The sequence below is a fragment of the Panthera uncia genome, chromosome B1, assembly GCF_023721935.1.
Source record: "Panthera uncia isolate 11264 chromosome B1, Puncia_PCG_1.0, whole genome shotgun sequence".
In the NCBI taxonomy this organism is placed as follows: domain Eukaryota; kingdom Metazoa; phylum Chordata; class Mammalia; order Carnivora; family Felidae; genus Panthera; species Panthera uncia.
The window spans coordinates 33400457-33419261 of NC_064811.1; the positions used below are offsets into that span (position 1 = coordinate 33400457).

Here is an 18805-nt window from a genome sequence, read left to right on the forward strand (position 1 = left end):
AGCAAGGTGGAAATTGACACACTACTGGGGGCAGAGCATAATATCTAAAGTCAGAGAGCTAGGCACATGCCCATCCTACCCCAGCTGCATGGCTACTGAGCTCACTGAACTTCGGTTAACTCTTTTATTTATTTATTTTGAGAGAGAGAGAGAGAGAGAGATAGAGAGAGAGGCAGACAGAGAGGGAGAAAGAGAATCACAAGCAGCCTCCATACTGTCGGTACAGAGCCTGATTCTGATGTGGAGCTCGAACTCCGGAACTGTGAGATCATGACCTGAGCCGAAATCGAGAGTCAGAGGTTTGACCAACTGAGCCACCTAGGTGCCCTCAGTTAACTCTTTTCTTCTTCTTCTTCTTTTTTTTTTTTTTTTTAATTTTTTAATGTTTTTTTTTTTTTGAGAGAGAGAAAGAGACAGAGCATGAGCAGGGGAGGGGTAGGGAGAGGGGGAGACATTGAATCCGAAGCAGGCTCCAGGCTCTGAGCTGTCAGCACAGAACCTGACACAGGGCTCAATCCCACGAACTGTGAGATCATGACCTGAGCCAAAGTCAGATGCTTAACTGACTGAGACACCCAGGCGCCCCAACTCTTTTCTTAAATAAGGAATATATTAGCGGTCTTCTCCATCTTGAGGGAAACAAATGACACTTATGAAAATACACTGAAAACCACAATAAATCATGAATAGCAGCAGGGAGGCTGAGTGCTGTGGATACATTAGGGAAACATTAAACTCTAGGAGAGGAAGCAGGAAGCAAGAGCCATGGGACACAATCTGAGCCTGGAAAGGGGCCCTGAGTAATAGCTAGGATGGGAATGGGAAGCAGGTGTAGACAGAGGAAGAACAGGTATATGTGGGCATCAGAAGGAAGCCCAGGAATTAGAGGTGGACTCTGCTACCTGGTAATCTTCCTGAGGGTTCGCTGCCTATCTGTGATGCATTCTTCCCAAGATTTTCTGTAGAAAATGTGGAAACAAAAATCTGCCATATTAGTTGAAGAAATAAAAAATTCAAGTCACAGAAACTTGGGATGCCCTCCTTTGACTTTACCACACCCACACCTTGGTCTCGGGATGCAGGCTTCAAGAACTTCATCTCTTGCACGGAGGGAGGACAAGAGGTTCACTGGACAAAAGGGACATGTCAAAGTGAGGCCAATCTAACCTCTGGGACAATGAGAAAGCGCAGTAGGCTGAGATCCTAAAGCCAAGGAGGTTGAGCGAGAACAACTATGGCCTAGGATTCAGGAGCATTCAGGATCTCTGAGTTCTAGATCCAATGGTGCCACCAGTCACGGACCTCTCTGCGCTTCAGCTTCCCTGTTTGTAATGTGTGGGGGGGGATCAGCTGATTCTTTCCCACCCTGACACTCCCCCCCCACCCCGCCATAGGGCACCCCCATGTGGTGAAGATGGTTAAAGGGTTGTAATAGGGGAATGAAGACCTGGAATGGAGAAAGAGATTCTAACAAAGATGCAAAGAGAAAAGAGGTACAGGAAAGAAAGAGAGAGGATGTCTGCTCTTAGTGAGCAGAGGCTGTGTCCTGGCTGGCTCCGCTTCTGGGAGGCCACTTGATGGTCCAGGGACAAATGCCAAGACACAATTAGACTGAGACAGGAGAAGGACTCCACTTCATGCTAAGCTCTTTGAGGCTCATCTTTATCCCCCAGCAAACCTAACACAAGATGAGTAAATGAATGGAATTTGTTCAGTGAATAGGAACATTATGCCTCAATAAAGTCATCCAGTGATTAGCAACAAAATCCTATGTGGTTCAGTAACACTGAAGCGTGTGCCTATCAGTGTCAGGTACCAACAAACCAAGGCCCTTGGCTATCACCGTAAGTAGAGCTCACCCCAACCCATCGCTTGAAAGATGGAGAGGGGCGCCTGGCTGGCTCAGTCCGTTAAGCATAAAGCATTTGTCTGACTCTTGGTTTTGGCTCAGGTCATGATCTCATGGTCCATGACATCAAGCCCTGCACTGGGCTCTGTGCTGACAGCACGGAGCCTGCTTGGGATTCTTTCTCTCCCCCTCTCTCTCTCAAAATAAAAAAATAAACTTTAAAAAAAAAGAGAAAGAAAGAAAAATGGAGAATATGGGGCCTAGGCAGGGTAAGTGAGGTGCTGAAGCCCTGTAAGAGCAGGCATGTGATTGGAATGTAGATCTCACTGCCTCCCAGAGAAGACGAAATAAAGAACCACAGATGTAAGAAACAAGACACTGTCTACTTTCATGACAAGAAGGGTCATAATAGTTGCAAATATGGAGAGGAGCCTTGCAGGTGAGAGATGTAGGTTAGATGCCCTCTGTGTCCTCAAAGTAAAGGAAAATGGGTTGTTGAAAAAACAGAAGACTGTGGTCAGGCAGGCAGAAATGCCTGCGTGTTAGGGATCCAACTACTTTGCTGAAAAAAGCCATTACTTAATAGTGACCTTTTCCAACTGCAATTCTCTTGAATACTCAGTTATCAGGATTCACAAAGGTTAGCTGCAAGAATCTCTGTGTTAATAAATACCACGTGGAATTTTTTCAAGCTGCAATTCTTTGTTTAAACATCATATTTCTTCCTCATGGAGAGCAGAAATTTATGCTGCTATTTATGTCTAAAATAACATCACTTCTGCTAAATAAACAGATCCTTTAAAAAAATAGAAATCAAGCATTTGAAGGCTCTCAAGGGTTATTCCTGCAGACATCCCCTCCATGCAACCAAAAGGACCCAAGGCTAATAAGATATGCAGTAATTATAACACGTCTGGCCAAGAGACGTCCTTCTGTGTGTAAATATTTTATGGGGCAGCGCCATGCAATGGCACCTATGGAGTAAAGTATTGCCTCAGTGAGCCTCAGGGAATCTTAACCACTTCTCATTAATCAGCCTCTCTTAACTTTCTGTACCTAGAATGCTGTTTCAAGAAACCAAAAGCCACTAAAAAATGAAAACATCCCTGAAAGATGGTATTAACGCTATTTACACTAAGAGGAAGCATTTCTGCGGTTTCAAATGCAGCATGCATGATAATCAAAAACCTTACCTTGATGACCTGTTGGGGCAGAAGCAACAAGTCTAAAGAGAAATCACAAGTAACATCCACTCTACTAAGCTGTTAAAAAGATACTCCATTTTACCTCGTGCTCTGGGGTAGGAGATGGCGTTACAGAACTAAGTGACCCTTTTCTAGAACCATGGAGATCTGCTGGGGTGGAGACAGGGCGCTCCCACTGAGTGGTCCCTGTTGGTATGTGCCAATAATAGGTCCCAGCGACGTCAACGATTCTCTTCCAGCCAGGCGGCAAATCCGGATCGGTCTGAAAGGAGTGATCACTCCATATATCTGCTGGGAAATGGAAAATAAGAGGGTTTTATTAAAAGCGAAACAATTACAGTGTTCCAATTTCATCCCTAAGAGTTTGGAGAATCCCACAGGCAGATGCGTCCACAGCACTAATGAGAACTAAAGACATCCTATGGACACAGAGTATGGTAAAGGGGACGATAATGGAAAGAAACAAGAGAAGAACTGGAAAAGAAGACGGACACTTGAGAATACAGACATTAAGGACCCGTCATCAAGTCATCTTACAGCTTCAAGACTCCTGTGAGCAACTTAAAAGCTCCATTAGCCGAAATCAACGACCCAAGCAAAATTCGCAAGGTTACAGGCAAAATCTACTGACTCCTTTATAAATCAGGAAGATTTACTGGTTGGCATCTTATACCATTTTCAGCAATGGGTGGAACTCTTCTTTTCTTTAATCACTTTCCATAAATGAGTACTGTATTTATAGCTTTGCTTTTACAACTCCTCCCATTTGACTGTCCACATCTACAAAGTAGCAGTGTCTTTTCTAACACTCTACAATTTGAAATTGCACACAGAAGATTCCTAAGGAAGGCAGACTAGAAAATCCCTGGAATTCAAGAAGGGACCAGACCGACTATAAAAACAGGTCATGAAGGAGGGTGAGTGTGAAATAGGACAGAGAATGGTGGGGACTGTGGCGAAATGGAAAGCATGTGCGAAGTCCAAAGGCTTTCAAATTAAAAAAAAAATAATGTGTTATATTATGTATGTGTATAGCAGGGGGAGTATGTGTATAGCAGGGGGAGTAAAATACACATGTTGGGCAATTTCAGCGATCCCTGGCCTGTATCAACATTTTATCAGTTTACTGGGTAATTATTTGCTTTTTAAAAATCTCATTTTGGCCTTCTTTGAGTTGAATATGAAATGAGTGGGCAAGAAAAGAGGAGAGAGAAGGAAGCAGAGTAGGAAATCCATAAAGAAGGAGCCACCGTGGAGAAATCACAGGTAGCTGTATCAACATATGTACATATATAGGTAGTGAAACTTCAGAAACTTGTGCTTTAAATCTGAGGATCGCTTTTTTTCTAAGGATGAGACCTATGGGGCCACTCGTCAGAGGAGAAGCACGTGGGCTTTGCTCTGTGCAAATGCCATTGCATCACGTGGGCAGGCGTCACTGACTGTTACAGCGACAACAAGAAAAAAAGGAACCAAACAAAGAGGTTGATTAAGACTATGGGCACAGATGCGCATTCATGTGGTGGTTTGGCATCCCAGCATTCACTTTTCTCATTTAAATCTGCCAGGGGCAAAACTGCCACTTGTCTCAAATTATGATGGACATTCCCCCTCCCCCTACAGGAAATTAAGCATGATTACATAATTTCAACTTAACTAAAATTTTCAGAAACAACTTGAAACAAACATGTATACACTCCTTTGTCCTGTGTCCTTTTCAGTGGTGCGTAGGGGTTGTTTTTAGCATCTCAAGTGGGACAGGAAAAATAAAATACACAGGTCTCTGGATTAAGTTGGGAGAAAAACCTTGTCCCATTCTAGTGGTTTACAGAACCAAGCTTTGCGGCTTGAAACTCTTGAAAGGGCATAAAGAGGCTGCTAGTTACCATTTCTGTGGTTTTTGAGGTCTGAGGGTCTGAGTTTACACATTTACCTTTGTTGTCTCTACAGTTGGGACATAAGCACATAGGCAGGATACCACCTTCAGAATATGGAATCATGTTGGACCAAGGACAGAAAGCAACATCAGTGGCCTTTGGGTTTGGCTGTCTATCCAGAACCTTGAAGGCAGCAGAAGAGCATAGCGCTCTTCTGTCTGCAAACAGACCTACCTGCCTATATTTGGTTTACATTCTGAGGCTCTGCTGAGATTTTGTTGGAATTAAAACAAAAAGGAGATTTCTTCTGGTGCTAAAAATTGATGATGATATGATTATGATAGAGGAAGTGAGGTTGGCACATTGACAGTATTATTAACAGTTCCAGAAACATGTATAGAATCCCTTCCACATCATCCCACACTGGGTTTTAAGGGACGTAAGCCCTTAAATTAGGGCAAAGAGACATCATATCTGTCTTGTTCATCATCATATTCCCAATACCTAGAATGGCAGGTGTTCAATAACAGTGAGTTGGATGGACAGACGGTGGATGGATGGAAGGAACGAAGGAAGGAAGAATTAAGAAGGAGGGAAAAATAAATGACTGAATGAAGTCTTTGAATGGTGGGAATTGGAACTTAGCAAAAGAAGAATTCTGAAGAAATCAGTTCTGTGCAGTTTCACAAAACAGAGCAATTTCACAACCCCCAAGAATAGCAATGTCTACTTTCCTTGATGGTGTATCTGAATGTTCTTATGGATAAAAGGAAACATAATATGACAAATTGGAAAGAGTCCTGGGCTGGTGGCCAAGAGACTCTAAGTTGAGATTTTGGTTCTTTTTTTTTTTTTATTGATAGGTACCACAGGGAACACTAAGAAATATTCTGAGGCACCTCGGCCTCATTACATTTCCTTTTGTTTAATCTTGTTAGCCCCCAATTTCCTTTGTTTTCCTACGTAAAATTAGGTACACACTTAAATAAGTACTTTGGACCTTATTCAACAGGTCAGTGGTTTTCAACTTTTATCAAAGTGGGAGGAAGACAGTGGTGTAGGCAGATGGAAGCCCAGACCCCTCCAGGCCCTACTGACCACACCAGCACCATTTTTCAGTTTCCACTACTGGTCTTACATGTACGATTTTCCTTGAAAACAGAGATCAGGGTTTTGTTTGTTTGTTTTTGCTTAAAATAAAGTTTGACACCATAGCTAAAGCAAAAGTACAGTGGGGCCAAGACATCTAAACCCCAAGAAGCTGCTTCTGTCAACGATTATTCAAAATATTGCAAAGCAGCTTAAAATAGTTGAGTACCATAGTGCACGTGGCATGAAGGAGGGCACGCAGACTAAATCAATATAGGAAAAATCTATAAACACCAGGTGATTAGAGGAGAGAGTTCCAACCCCTTCTGATTCTCAGAAAATTACTTTGTGTAGCTTTGCTGGAGACAAAGGAGCTGATGCTGCAGAAAGGAAATGGTTGCTGATAGTTTCAATGCCCTTCTGATTCTCAGCAGTTTTCTCACACTGAGTTGTCTGTCATGAGCCCCTTCTTGGCAGATCTGCTTAGAGTTCTGAAGTCTTGGTATTCTTAGTTTTCAGCGGGAACACACTGAAAGACCTCCATACTGGAGAACTCTTTTCTTTTGGGGTGAGTCACTGTGGAACAATAACCTTAGGAAGATCCATTCAGCACTGGCCAGCATAAAGCAAACCACAGGATTCCATCCCAGTTACCCAATGTCAGGATTGGAACTCAGACCAACTGTTGGTAGGGAGTGGGGTGACTTAAGGAAAGATTTATAGGAGAGTTAAAATGGAGAAATCTATAGAAAGCTGGAAGAGTATTTTTTTAATGTTTATGTTTATTTTTGAGAAAGAGAGAGAGAGAGAGAGAAAGAGAGAGAGAGAGAGAATATGAGTGGGGGGGGGGGGGCAGAGAGAGACAGAGACATAGAATCTGAAGCAGGCTCCAAGCTCTGAGCTGTCAGCACACAGCCTGATGCAGGGCTTGAACTCACAAATGGTGAGATCATGACCTGAGCCGAAGTCAGATGCTTAACCGACTGAGTCACCCAGATGCCCAGCCTGAAGAGTGTTTTTAAACATTCCAGTAAAACTAGAAATCAGGGGAGTCAGCAAAGACTCTAAATACGGCACAACGCAGCCTGGCATGCAACCAAGTGTGAACTCTGTACGGGGCCTTTGTATTTTGGCTCAACTGCTCATTATTTGAACGACCTCCACCAAGTTACTCAATCTCTTTGGGCTTCAGATGCTTATCTGTAAAATAGGGATCAAAACAGTGTCTACTCTGCATCACTGGGCATTGTATAAAACACTCAGAATAAAGGTTGGCATAGTACAGGCATATTTACCACATAAATGTTCACTGTTATTGCTATTATTATACATCATAGGTCTCCAAAGCCAACAATATAATAATATACTAAGTTCACCAAATCCACCATAAAAAAAATATTTTCATATGTCCAAAGGAAAATTCCCCCTATAGAATTTATGGGGCTATGTGATCATCATGGTTCAAAGAATAAAGATAAAAGAAGATAATCTTACGGTGACCCTTTCTCTAGAGAGAAGGTCCACCGGACTCCCTTAGCAGGGCTGGACTTTGAGGACCTGGGCAGGTCAGAGGAGACCAGACTCTACCCACCATGCCTTGCTGAGCTTCTGGCCTGGCTGGCCGGGGTTCTCCTTCGGCCATACCTCCTCTTTCTTCAAATGTCTGTCTCTCAATTAATGTGGAAGGAAAAATGTAAATATTTCATAATTTTAAAAACAAAGATTCATGTCCCCTGTGGTCTACTTTAAAGCAGATTTACTAAATTTTTCCTAGGTTTCTCTCAAACACGAACCACCCCCAAATGAATAAAGTTGCCTTGTTTTGCAGGATTCCTGAATTTTTTCTCCCACGGTGGGTCTAGGTCCTTCATTACCAAAAAAAAAAAAAAGTTCTCTACCCATAAAGTAAAGCACATCTTCACATTACCACATTTAATGCTCACATCGATCCCAGCTCGAGGGCAAGGGAGGGACTATTAGCACGCCAGGACAAGAATCCAGGCCTTTCAAGGTTTAAACCCAACTGACATTAGTGCTGCCATGAGGTTCTGAAAGCTAGGAACAATACTGCTGTTAAGAGAACAAGTTACAAGGGGCCCAACACGCATTGAAGGCTGAAGTACCCAGATCCTTTCTTACTTCTTTACTGCAGGAGCTCGTGGAGTCTCCACAGCTCCCCTATGAAGAACACACTATTGTAATCCCCTTTCTAAGGCTCAGGGAGGACAGCTGCTTGGTTTAAAGCCAAGGGGGTAAACTATGTCCCTATGTTTGGATGGAGTTACTTTTTCAGCCACCACCTGAGAGAAACCAGTATGGACAGCTTGGGGGAACGGAGAAGCTGTAAACAGTGGTGAAAACAAACGAAAAGAACGCAATGGCTGCAAGTCTGGTGCTAGGAGACCAGCCAGCTGACCTGACCAAGGTCAAACAGCTAATAAGTTGAGCACAAAGATCTGCCCCAAGGGGCTGGCCCTCAGCCCGCCTGGAGCCACCCTTGTCTGGGTACATCAGCTGGAGGACACTTCCAGTGTAGGCTTTACACAGGATCCTCCTTTTTGTGCCTAATTCTGCTTTCAGTAATCCGGACAACCACTCCAGCTGGCCCCCTCCCCATCAGAAGCCTCAGGATCAAATTCCAACCTCAGGCCCACTGCAGAGACTAAGATTCCACCTATTTTCCCTCTTCCCCTCCGTATAGGATCTTGCGCCTAAGAGGCTTTCAGATCATCGCTGCATCTCGCTGAAGGCACTGTCACAAGCTAACAGGACAGTTCAGCAGTAAGAGCTGAAAGCCACAGGTGTCCTTTCAAAGTGGCTCTGTGGCCCTTCGTTGTTTGTGGTTTTGTTCTGGAAGCAGAGCCTGGAAGTCAGGGTATAAAATGGCAAGGCTGAGAGCCCCCAGAAAGTCCCTCTTTGTGCCGAGAGCCTCCTGGGGCCAAGAGCAATACTTGGCGTGGGAACAAGGAGCCCATCTGTGAGCAGCAAAGACCGGCGGCCCCTTCCAGCCACCTCAGGCGCCAGTGCCTGTGCTGTGGGCCTGGCTCCACTTTGGCTTCTTCTTCGCAGGGACCCGCTCCCCACACCCTTTCCCCGTGGAGATGTAGGTGAGGTAAGCCCAACTCTAATCATCCTCTCCCCGGGGCTCACTTGCAGGAGCCCAAGGGTCAAATGAAAACAAATTCGCATCCAGCAGCAGCTGGAAATTTCCTCTGCTGCTCCAGAGGCCACAGGAAGGAGGAATGGATGAGCTGAGATTCTAAATTTGGCAAGGTCTGCGGTGCAGAGCACAAAAGCTTCCCTCAGTTCCTCAGAATGGCACTCACTCCCTTCCTCCACCTTTGTGTACCCAGTGCCTTTGATGTGCAAGGCATGGGGTGAGGGGGGCAGCAGGAAAGAGTAGAAGGAGTAATTCATTCAACAAATATTTCCGGTCTACTCTGTGCCAGGCATTGTTTTAGGGCTGGGGATGCATGGGGTCACCAGTTAGATCTGGTCCTGCACTGGTGACGTGGGGCAGTGGTTCTCAAGCATAAGAGTCACCTGGAGAACCTGCTAGAAGCAACAACTGGGTATCACCCCAGAGTTTCTGGCTCAGCAGGTCTGGGGTAGGGTCTAAGAATCTGCATTTCCAGCAATTCCCAGGTGATGCTGACTCCACGGTGCTGGTTTGGGACCATGCTTTTAAGAACCATTGGCCTAAGAAAACAGAAAAGGTAGTAATTCTTCCCCATCCAACTCCACCTGGCACCTGGTTCCACAAAATAAGAAATGTGAATGGATGTTCATCCATCCATCCATCCATCCATCCATCCATCCACCCACTTATTCACTCACTCTTTCGTGTTGAGGGGTTCCAATAAACGTCAAGTACTATTTTTCTAGAAGCTGGGAATATGGTAATGAATAAAAGAAGCAAATTGGGTCATGTGATCAACCGTGTCTGGGAACGGGGTGGGCTATTTGGACAGGACAGTCTGGGAAGGTCTCGGAGGAGCAATATATCCCTAAACCAGAAAGGGCCAGACTTGTGAAGAGACAAGAGAACAGCATTCCCAGCAAAGGGAATGTAACTTGTCATTGTAACAGAAAAATCGCTCCAGGCAGGGCTAAGTGGTCTAGGATAAGATCAAGGCCACCAGGACTAGGCTTTCTCCCTCTATGCAAAGGAACTCTTGAAGGTCTTTTGCGACCTGTTTTTAAAATCAAGAGTATTCCACACAATGCTTCCATTCTTCGACAAGGAAAAACTCTTTCTTCCAAAGTCTTAGCTGCAGCTGCTAACTTATTTCTTGAACAATATTATTCCTGAAGGAGCAGATGCTTTAATACGAACTACACGTTTCCCTCGCTATCCAGAAGTAGATGAAACCTTTCAAAGGCCAAAATGGCAATAAAGCTAAAAAAGAAGCAAATACCATTAATTTACATGGAAAAAATTTTGAGGGGTCCCAGACCCAAAAAATAACCTCTCTTAGGTTTTTCTGATCCCCCAGGACACATCTTGCTAACAAATGCACAAAATAAATCAAGATAAAGCACAGATGCTCACAGACACAGCTCAATGCTGTGGCGAATGGGTGCTGAGTTGCTAAGCATAGTCCCTGGGAGGGAGCTTAGTGGGGCCGCCCTCACTGCTGGGGGTGCACGCCACACCTGTAACATCTCACTGCAAAACAAACGCTGAATACGGTTTTTACCCTTTTAAGTAAAAGCAAAAGTCCTCTTGGATTTCTTTTGGCTCGTGCAAACAGGTACTAATGCAGGTGTTTTGAAAAAGCAAAGTGGCATAACAAATTTTGAGAAGATTTGAATTGAACTGTATCTGAATTTAACTCTGAAATTCTTTTTGATCACCTGGTGGTCTGCTTCCTTTGCCTTTCTTCTTGTCTCTCTCTCTCTCTCCCCTTACTTAGTCCCTTTATTTTCTTCTGGACCCAGAACTTCCTTGTCAGAATAGAGCAAGCAAGACTCTCGATCCCCTCCAGCTTCATCACCAACTTCTGGAGACAACAGCAAGGAACCAGGGCTCTGGGACTACATCACTTATTATAGATTTGCTGGGAGTCCAAGCAGTATACGGAGGCTGCTTAGAATCTGGCGTCAAACTGTCCTCAGCTGAAGGAACTGGCAAAAACAATGACCATGGATACCAGGGAATAAGCCCCAAAATGTCCCAAATCTGTGAGCTTTCAGAATTCTGACCCACCAGCCTGCCAGACAGTGAGGAGGAAAAAGTTTTAGGGCCTCTTCTATTTCTTGATACTTATTTGCAAAGGCATGAAGGGGACCCTGAAATGTCTATCCCAGACTTAGGAAAATTACACGTTGTACTCAACTGCACTTTCCTGCAGTGCCTTTCTTTTAAGAGTTGCAATAACATTCTTAACAGTTTTGGGAGCACTAGTTTCCTAATACTTTCTCTCATGTGTTTCTTCTAAAATCATAATATTAAAATTTTGGAGTGTCCTTGAAATAGGAAGCTATTTGTAGCTGAGGATTTTTCTGTTAAAGATTCTTGAGTAAATATTCCAAGAACTCACTATTTAAACAGTCCTTAAATTGGGGCATTATAACATTACATACTTTGTATATTTTTATCAAGTATTTTGGCATAAGATTAACACAAAATTTCTTAATTTAAACTCACTGGAGACATAGTCTTTGCTGGGCTTAGTCTACTAGAATTGTTTCGGGGCCAGGTTACTATCACAGACAGGAGAACTGGAGTTAGCTGGCAGTTTTGAATCTCTGCTCCAGTGCTGGCCGTGTCACCTGTGACAAATGGCTTAACTTACTTTCTTTCTTTCTTTCTTTCCTTTCTTTCCTTTCTTTCTCTCTCTCTCACCCTCCCTTCCTTCCTTCCTTCCTTCCTTCCTTCCTTCCTTCCTTCCTTCCTTCCAAATGGTACAACTACTTTAAATTTAGTTGTTTGGGGTTTTTTTTGTTTTTGTTTTTTTTAATTTATTTTGAGAGAGAAAGAGCATAAGCAGGGTAGGGGCAGAGACAGAGAGAGGAGAGAGAGAATCCCAAGCAGGCTCTCCGAGCTGTTAGCACAGAGCCCGGCATGGGGCTCGAACCCACGAACCGTGAGATCACGACCTGAGCTGAAGGCAGACGCTTAACCGACTGAGCAACACAAGCAACCCCAACTGGCTTAATTTCTAATGGCCTGTCCGCTCACTGTACAAAAGAGCCGGTCCCACCCCATGGTACAAAGCACCTGGCACAAAGTTGGGCACGTAGTAATCACTCAGTAAATGTTTGTAACTAGCTATGAATCGCTTCACTCAAATGTGGCTTTGGGGGGAAATATCCTGTAATACATAACATTTTTTGAAATGGCATCAGCCACAGCTCATTTCATTTAAAAAGATTTCGGAGAGTTTGCAGCCACCAAACGGGTTTTTACTAAAAAGACAGTTTTTTATTTAGATCAAGAAAACGGGATAATATTGGCCACCCACGTATCAACTCAGAAACATGAAAACACACTGGTTTGAGTAAGTGGCACCTCTTTAATTAGCATGTGGCTCTTTTATGTCATGAAGCTTAGCCATTAAAGAAGCAGAAATGAAGTCAGAATAGTCTTGTTAAGTGTGCTTTATGAAGACATCCTTCTTTTGAGTCTGTTTCTATTCTCCCTCATGTCCCCATGAAAGTATGTGTATAGGAACTGTTGGCAGAAGGTAAAAGGACACTATGCTTCTCTGTTCACAGACTGTTACCCAAAATCAAAACATAATACCCGAACCAGGGACCCTGCAAAGGCAAACTTAAAAACTAAAAGGCAGAAGATGTAAGTAGCTACAAATTTTCTGGAGGAAAAATTGGTATTTGTAAATATCCACCCATCTGTACAAACCTACATATACATATAGGTGAGGTTAATCATATGACTGGTTAAAGACTATTTTAAATACCATCAGAAGGTCTCATTCTAAACACCCAAACATACAATAAAACATGTACTTTCTTTTAAGTTATGAAACGAGATGTTAAAATCTTAGGATGATATGAAATATAACCTAAGAACACTATTTCCTTTTAAAGTGTGCACTAAGTACGAAGTAGCACAATTTACACACACTTCTGAGAAACCATAGGCTCAGTAGCTACCCCCTCCAAAAAAAAGCCCTTATACATAAACTACTAGGTATTTACCCACAGGGTACAAAAACACAGATTTTAAGGGATACATGCACCCCGATGCGTATAGCAGCATTATCAACAACAGCCAAACTATATGGAGAGAGCCCAAGTGTCCATCAACTGATGAATGGACAAAGAAAAGGTGGTATATATACACAATGGAGTATTGCTCAGCCATCAAAAAAAAAAAAAAAAAATGAAATCTTGCCATTTGCAATGACATGGATGGAGCTAGAGGGTACTATGCAAGGCAAAATAAGTCAGAGAAAGACAAATACCCATATGATCATTCATGTGTAATTTAGGAAACAAAACAGAAGACCATATGGGAAGGCGGGGGGCGGGGGGAGAGGAAAGCAAACCAGAAGAGACTCTTTACTATGGAGAACAAAATGAGGGTTGATGGAGGGGTAGTGGGTGGGGAGATGGGCCAGATGGGTGATGGGCATTAAGGAGGGCACTTGTTACGATGAGCACTGGGTGTTGTATGTATATGATGAATCACTATATTCTAAAACAATATTACACTATATGTTAACTAGAATTTAAATGAAAATTGAGAAGAAAACAAAAACTTAAAACTTGAGTGGAGACTCGTATTTTACTTTGAAAAAGTTATAGGCCATTTCGGTAACCTCAATTTTATTTTTCTAAGAATAGCTAGGAAAAACCTGTATTGCACTGAAACAACAAATCTCCAAAATTCAAAAGTCTAATCACAATAATGAATGGAGAATGACTGCAGGTGGGCGTGCTCTTGAAATCAACAATATTTTGGACAATCTTTTTAATTTTTAAAGTTCATTTTTTTATTTAGTCATCTCTATACCCAACATGGGGCTTGAACCCACGACCCTGAGAGCAAGAGTCAAATACTCTTCCAGCTGAGTCTGCCAGGTGCCCCAATTTTTTGATAATTTTAAAAAGTAAAGATCGTATTTATATCAAATTGCTAGGCAGGTTTATTACTTTTTTCTCCAGTTGTCTGAGTAAACCACTCACCTGCTCAACGACAGCAGTACGTCTTATTCCATACCAGATGGGATTATTACGTTTGGCAAGAAGATTAACAAATCAGACCTAATACCCTTTGCTTTGTCTACTCCTAAACACAGTGTTCTAGAAAGATCTATGATTATATGGAAATTAAGCAAAGGGTAACTGCACAACATTATTCAGAGAATATGTCCAACTGCCATAGCCTCAGTCAACCTAAGCACACAACTTTCTTATTTATTATTTCACAGTGAGCAGTGGGGAAGAGAAGACAAAATACCACCGCAGGCATGAATCTTTCTTTGGCTTCCAAACAATGAGACAAGATAGAATTACTTCTGGCACCACACTCTTTCAGGGTAGACGGGTTTGAAAGTATATTAAATAGAGCCAATATTTTCCCCTTTATTTTGGCAGGGTCTTCAATGTACTTTCTCTTTGAGCTGTGGTCCTCCTCAGGCTGATACACAGTAGCAATGAGGACAAGGTAGAAGCTATTCCAGAGGTTGCCTTGACTAACTTCAAGGTCATTATTATTCTAAATGATGGCATACCAGGACTTGACTTCTCAGCGGTGTTAAATATTATAACAAAAGATGGTATCGAGAATCTAGGAAATAGGCACAGTATTCTACAACAAATTACAATTTGGTCTTTTATCAGTGTATTAAAAGAGTAAGGTGAATGGATGCCATCTTTTCCAAAATACTATGTGTCGGAGCACACAGCACTATATTCCCATAGATTAAAATGTATATATTGTGTTTCTGATACACGAACTAGAACATGTATTTCTATAGCACTACAGGACTTTCAAAGTGCTGTAACTAATCCAATCTCATCTGATACCACAAAATCTTGCGACGCAGGTAAAAGAGATCTTACTCCCATTTCATAGGTGAAGAAAAAGATTTCAACCAGGTGAACTAACTTGATGAGGCTGGGGAACTGCTTATCATTGATTATGGAGAAATCTTTGTGTATTTTTGTCTGGAAACCATTCTATTTGTTAAGTGCATTTTTAAAGTTTTAAGTGCCCTTAAAAATATCAGCATAACTCAACTAATCTGTCCATCTGCCAAGGTGGTTAGTGGACAAACTTTAGTATTTGATGTAAAATAGGATTTCTAGACTATGGATGGGGGAAGGAGTTCAGAGAAAAATATTTTCCTGAGATTACCTTTTAAAAACACAATTAAAAAGATCAAGGTAAAAGCTATTTTTTATTACTTCTCTGAGATATTTAGTCTCCATCCAAATCAAAAGAGAATTTAAAGCAGCTTATGTAAAAGATATAAACATATTTCAACATGAGAGGATACAGCCATGGAGTTGAGAAGAAATTTCATTTTTTATTCCAAAAATTTACAAAGTTTTAGTTATCTAATAGAAGTAGTTTATCAAAAAAGAAACTTTTCCTAAGCATCAAATCTTAGCATGCTGGAAACAGCACTAGAGGTAGAAAGGCAGTAAACTGATAATGGAGGTGTTACCTTGCATCTAGGTGGTTTTATTTTGTCAATCTTGTTCTAAATTTTTTTTTTTAACGTTTATTTATCTTTGAGACAGAGAGAGACAGAGCATGAACAGGGGAGGGGCAGAGGGAGAGGGAGACACAGAATCCAAAACAGGCTCCAGGCTCTGAGCTGTCAGCCCAGAGCCCGACACGGGGCTCGAACTCACGGACCGCGAGATCATGACCCGAGCCGAAGTCGGCCGCCCAACTGACCAAGCCACCCAGGCGCCCCTTGTCAATCTTGTTCTAAATTGTAATTGTGTTGCACAATAGGTAATTAAATGTAAACTTTTTTTTTTTTTTAAATAATAAAGTTAACTGGGCAAACCATTCTGTACTATTCCTCTTGTCTATGAGAAGCGTGGCGCTGGGGTCTCATTAGTAAGATACCTGTAGGAGACACTGAAAGTTGTTCATCAATATCCAGTGTCTTCTTCCAAAGCGGTAAATACTTTTTACTGGAAACGTGCCCACCCAGAGCACAGAATACATTTCCCAGCCTTCCCTGCAGCTAGATGGTGAGCAGGCAGATCACATTCTAATCACTGGGACATAAGTACAAGAGCTGTATGCTAGTTTCCAAGAACCGTTCTTATAGAATAGCTGGAAGGCATATGTTTTCTTGCTGTCTGGAAGAGATATGCTGCCTTGGACCACGAGGACGCAGGCTATACTCTAGCGATAGTGAAGAAGTACAGCCAAGGAATTTGGGTTCCTGGGGTCTTTGGGGAACAGAGCCACCATATCAGTGAATTGCTACTTCCAGGCTTCTGTGTGAAAGAGAAATCAATTTCTATTGCAGTAAGCCACTATTATTGTAAAGTTTTGTATTATGAGCATTTGAAATTGATCCTAACTCATTTATCTGATGGCACAAAACAGAATTCCAGATCTAGCACCTAGGAAAAGAAACAGGTTCTAATGGATTGGCTTTGTAATCTCATATTCAAACCTAAACCTATAAGCATCTACACTATGGAGTTAAGGAACCCAGGCTCCTGACTCCCGAACTCTTTCTAAAACAGCACACATTGCTGGGATGTCACTTCATTGGTTACCACCCATTCACTTCCTACCACCCACCAAGCCAAACACCTTAACCTTGTCTCCTACTCCCGTCAAAAATACCGAATGAGGAAACTGTGTTGGGTCTAGTTTTTCACAAACCTCAAGAAGTACCTACCAGGATGCAACCACCCACAAGCAGCATCTTAGTCGCCAGTTGTTTGATTCAAGGTTTTGAATTCTGTGATCTATACTGCGCTCCACTCCCACCCCCTCTGAATCTAGGTCAGGAGAGAAAAGCAAAGATTCTCCAGTGGAAAACAAAATGGCAAAACCAGTCAGCTGCTCCGCACCTGTGCGATAACTTGGGTCTTCTTTTCCAGTAATGAAAGAGTGATGATGTGCAGAGCTCTGAGTTTTTCAAAGATGCTGAGGCTACTGGCAGAAAAGAGGCAGGGGTATTTGTGGATCCCATCTGCCAGGGATGCACGTGGAGAAACTGTCATTTCCTTATGCTTCTCAAAATAGGATCTAGCCGAAGACAATATTAGGTAATTGAGCCAAAATTCCAGGAAAGGACAAGTAAATGGAATAATTATTCTCAAAAACCTCAAACAATAAATGGGCGCTCAAAGTTTTGAAAGACTGCCTTTCTGTAAAGATCAGGATATGGAACTGTTTGGTGCTTAAGCTGTGGGCCCCCAAGCACAACATGTTCAGAAAAAGTGTCACAGAGATGCTATTAATCACAAATTAAACAGATCTAAGTTCCTGAAAGCAAAGGTCAAGCTTGTTTCTCTTTTTATTTGAATCAACCAAGGTACCGCAAATATGTCTCACACATACTAGGTGTGCAGTCTAAGTTTTCTGGAGGTTAGTGAATGCAGTTGGGAGTAGCTCCCTTTTCTCATCTCATTCTCTGAAACTAAGAAGCTACCTAGATAATATCTATATGAATGACAACTACAGAAAAGAGGAGGACAAAGAAGAGGAAGGAGAAGGGAAGGAAGGAGGGAAGGAAGGAGGGAAGGAAGGAAGGAAGGAAGGAAAGAAGGGTGGCAGGGAGGGAGGGAGAAGGGGGTAAGGACAGGTACCACTAAGCATCCTGCCTGCTGAGTGTGAGTTGAGTTCTACTTTGCTATGACATGTAGAATAACTGTTGGCTAGTTTTATTCAGCCTCGAATGCACCAGTTAACCCACTGGGCCTCCAATTCCAGCCAATAGGCTAAAATTATTTTCCCACTAGAAAAAATGCTCTTAAAGCATTATCAGTTCTCATCTGCAGGTTGTCTGGGAAGGATTCCAAATTTATACGCAACAGAAATAGGATTTTTTCTTTTCGTCTCAAATTCTAAGCTCTCACTTGTGAAAACTGATTCATACAAAGTTTTTGTTCTGTGTTAGCTCCATTTCTTTCTTTCTAAATCTGTAAAGGATGGCCTACCTGGTCTTAAATTCTGGTATGTTCTAAGCATCTTGTGCCTCAGTTTCCCCATTACCTTCTCTCTCTGAAAGAAATCACTAGAACCTAAAAGCTGTTGAGAGCACACAAATAATGCTTAGATCTCAGAAGTGGGTTCAGAGGAACATTCTTTGGAAGCAGATGAATCCAACGCGGTGCCACAGTTTTCCTTGTTGCATGCAGAACAGGCAGCGTCCTTGGGGACAAGTATCTGTGTATGTCGAGATCTTCGTCCTAGATAGCTGTTTGTGCTTCCTTCCTTCCTTATAGAGACAAACCGTGTCTGTCTTCCTGTGTTGCAGATGTGCCTGGATGAATGAACTGAGAGCACTGACCCCTCCTTTCAGAAAACATTATGAGTGGGAAGTACCTAACCGTGGAGTCAGGAGTGGAAAAAAGTTGAGTGAAAGAAAATGCTGGGCTTTTTTGTTTTGTTTTTTGAAATTTCTCTTGGAGAAACAAACTATGAATTACTTTTAAAAGCAAGGGCACATTTTCGGTGTGAATTTTTGATGGGGTTTTTCTTTCAGATTAGTAACTTTTTTTCTTCCACTTTCTGCTTCAATAACGAATTCATTTACAATATATCTTATGCTCTGCTGATAGAGCAAGACTTGCAAATAAAGATTACACTTGTACTTGGCCCAGATTTC

At 42.3% G+C, this 18805-nt stretch overlaps 1 protein-coding gene across 10 annotated transcripts in view; it reads right to left on the minus strand.

Moving 5' to 3' along the window:
• APBB2 (amyloid beta precursor protein binding family B member 2) overlaps nt 1-18805 on the minus strand; it is a 382316-nt gene that overhangs the window by 122228 nt on the left and 241283 nt on the right. For 9 of the 10 annotated variants that reach the window (XM_049631938.1, XM_049631929.1, XM_049631928.1 and 6 more), the window contains one exon: nt 3137-3345. In XM_049631938.1, the coding sequence (XP_049487895.1) occupies nt 3137-3345 (209 nt within the window). The remainder of the gene's footprint in view (nt 1-3136; nt 3346-18805) is intronic. The other variant, XM_049631930.1, reaches the window with a different exon arrangement.